The sequence below is a fragment of the Morone saxatilis genome, unplaced genomic scaffold, assembly GCF_004916995.1.
Source record: "Morone saxatilis isolate NCDOM2014 unplaced genomic scaffold, NCSU_SB_2.0 Contig7, whole genome shotgun sequence".
Lineage (NCBI taxonomy): Eukaryota > Metazoa > Chordata > Actinopteri > Moronidae > Morone > Morone saxatilis.
The window spans coordinates 15,413,209-15,416,199 of NW_023340246.1; the positions used below are offsets into that span (position 1 = coordinate 15,413,209).

Here is a 2,991-nt window from a genome sequence, read left to right on the forward strand (position 1 = left end):
GAAGTTTAAAAAAATAATCGTTTGAATAATCGTGATTTCAATTTTGACCCAAATAATCGTGATTATGATTTTTTTCCATAATCCGGCAGCCCTACTTCTTCCAAGGTGCCTTTAAGTCTTTCAGTGTTGAAAACCAACTGTAGGACTGGGAGTAAGCTTTAGTATGGGGCTTGGATGGATGATGTGGATGGTGAGTGAGAATGAATGGGAATGAGTTAAAGCAGCTGTATGATTCTTCGTTGAGGTGTTCCAGCAATCCGGCCTCTGGCACGGCACTTGAGTTATACTTTAGCGTGTTTGTACTGGATGTGGCTTCGTAACATCACACAATATAAACTTGTCAAGCTGTAGAGGAAAGATTAGTGGGCCTTTCTTCAACACGCTCGGTGTTGTCTTTCACTAACAACAGTTTCTACCAGCACAGTATCAACACACGGGGGGTAAACACATGCAACCCATTCTGACATTGTGTTTCACTCATTGTTTCTCCGGAGCTCTAAACTGTGGTCACTTTTTTCTGCTGAGGCACAGGTCAACTCTGGAGAGATCTCTGGCAGAGATACAGAAACCTCAAGCAGCCCCCCTAAGAAAAGCATAAACCCGTCTTAACCCCTTCCTCAACAGCCCTCTGGATCAATTAAGGCCCGACTGCTCCAGTGAGGATATTCTGCTTCTCCTCCCTGCAACTATAAAACAAGCACAAAGCAAACTGCGATGCAAGAAAAGTGAACACAACCGTTAAAGTATTTCACAGTGAGAACATAAAACTGTCGTGATGCACTTTTACTTTTGCATAGCCATGTTCTTTTTTTAAATAAAATGTTATCTATATAATCATGTTATTGTTCAACATACCCCTGTTCTTAAACCAGCTAATAACAGAAGGAGGAAACGTTTGGAGATGAGTCCACAACTCTTTTGACCAGTGTTTTCCTACCCATAGCATATTCAAACATAGTGGGCCTAAAACTTACAGCACTGCATGTAAAACTGTGTTAAAAAAAACAACATTTGCACACGTTGCTTTCACTTAATGTACGCCTGCTGCAGTTTTGGAGCAGCTATGCTGAATGTGACTGCTGCGCATCGAGCAGTGCACAAACACACTGGTCCTGACCGGCTATTTTAAGCTGCAGACCCCTTCATCCTCTTACCGTACCTTTGAGCTGCGGCAGCGGGGACAGCTCGACCGGAGCGCTCTGTGTGCGGTACTGAGAGGAGCCCTGGGATTTCCTCTGTTTCTGGGCCTTCCTCATGGACTTTCTCGTAAACCCGTCCACTTTCTCGGATGCGGAGATGGCCGACATTTTGATGCATAAACTGACGAAGACTTCAGACGAGCAGCTGTTGTCGTATCCCTCAGGTCAAAAGAAAGGTTTCCTCTTCTGTTCGCATCAGCACACACACACACACACACAGGAGGGAAAACAACACACAACAACACGGAGCACAACCGCACGACTTGATATCTCGTCTCCTGCCCAAAGTCTTGAGTTATTCTGTATGATCCAACATGGTCGCTCAGTATTGGGGTTAGACTGTGTCCAAAGACTGCATCGTTGAGGGAACTCGTTTTCTGGAAACACGGGAACAATCTTCAAAACACGGAGCAAAGAGACAAAACACAACTCATGTCATCGCACGCAGTATAGCCCGAAGTTACCGACGTAAAAAAAAAACAAAAAACAAATTCCTTAAATTTCGGGTGTGTTTTTTTTTTTATGTTTTTTTTTTTTACTGCTTCGTCGTGTTTGAAAAATAGTCAACCAGTTGCAAAACGTACGAATGTCACTGTCGTAAAAACAAAAGTTAGTAGTGAAGTCAAACTGCGCTGCCCAGCTAACGTGCCTAGCTCTGTAGCTAAAGTTAGCCGACGTTAACGTCCGCCACTACGACGGTCCGCGCCGCTGTGGAGGAACAAAAGTTGCCAACCGGTAAGTTTCCCCGTTAAATTCATGTAGTTCTTCGCGTAAATACCAAGTCCAAGTCTCCCGAGGTGGTTGTTTTTTGTGTGTTAATCCTCGTTAGACTTCCGCTGAGTGTGTTTTCAGACGAACTATCCGCGAGTTCAAACGTCGCTCGACGGCTAGAGTCTCGTTTAGCACTTCAAAGTTAACGCATAGTCCACAATCCAGACGGCGGTCGGATTTTCACGGCTTCTCGAATAAAAACCGAACAAAAACCACCTCGTGTTTTCTTCAATACAACACGTTAGTGGCCATAAAAACACTCCCTGTGCCGCCGCTCAGTCGTCGTCCGCCCGACTCCTCTGCTCACTGGACTGCGGAGCCTGACAGCTGCGCGTCATCGAGTGACGCCGCCGACGGCCAATCACAGGCCGGGAATTAAAAAACGACTGGAAACTTTTTTCAGCCAATCGGATCGCGCGTTCCGCCGGCGGGCCCTGAACACGTGACATGTGAAAACAAATGCGTGACGTTGTGCGGTTGGATGAGGAGTGGCAGTGTGTAGTTAGTAGTTACTTACCTCCCTCACTAAAAAACCACACTGAACACTGCTGTAGAGGAAACACGACTCTAATTCAAATACAATTAGACCCCAGAAAAGATATATATATATTCTATTAGATATATAAAATCCTATTTACCTACTGTAATCACGTGTGCCAATCGTATTGAATCAACTGCCATGCACTATTTGTGTTATCTGTTGTTGTGTACTGTTTTTTTTTCTCTTGTACATAGTGTTGTATTATTATATTATAGTATTTCTACTCTTACTGTTTTTACACTGTTCTTTTCTTTCTCTATCCACTTTCGCTGCTCCGTAACATTGACATTTTCCATTGTGGGAAAAACAAAAAAAAAACAAAACGCAAAAAAAATAAAGGAATATCTGATCTTATTATTCTGTGTATTTTTATATCCCCCTAGACAAAAGGACGGGTTTTAAATCTCCTACCTTACAACCAAAACCTTTTGCATTATTCATATTAATTTCCACTTTGAAGTTTAGTTATTTTTTCTTTAG

At 43.2% G+C, this 2,991-nt stretch overlaps 1 protein-coding gene across 2 annotated transcripts in view; it reads right to left on the reverse strand.

Annotated features, from left to right (window-relative positions):
- Positions 1 to 2,300, reverse strand: part of ppp2r5a (protein phosphatase 2, regulatory subunit B', alpha isoform) — a 42,343-nt gene extending 40,043 nt beyond the window's left edge. The window contains exon 1 of one of the 2 annotated variants that reach the window (XM_035678423.1): positions 1,160 to 2,300. In XM_035678423.1, coding sequence (XP_035534316.1) covers positions 1,160 to 1,307 — 148 coding nt within the window. In that variant the 5' untranslated portion in view covers positions 1,308 to 2,300. The remainder of the gene's footprint in view (positions 1 to 1,159) is intronic. The other variant, XM_035678422.1, reaches the window with a different exon arrangement.
- Between the last annotated feature and the right edge of the window lie 691 nt (positions 2,301 to 2,991).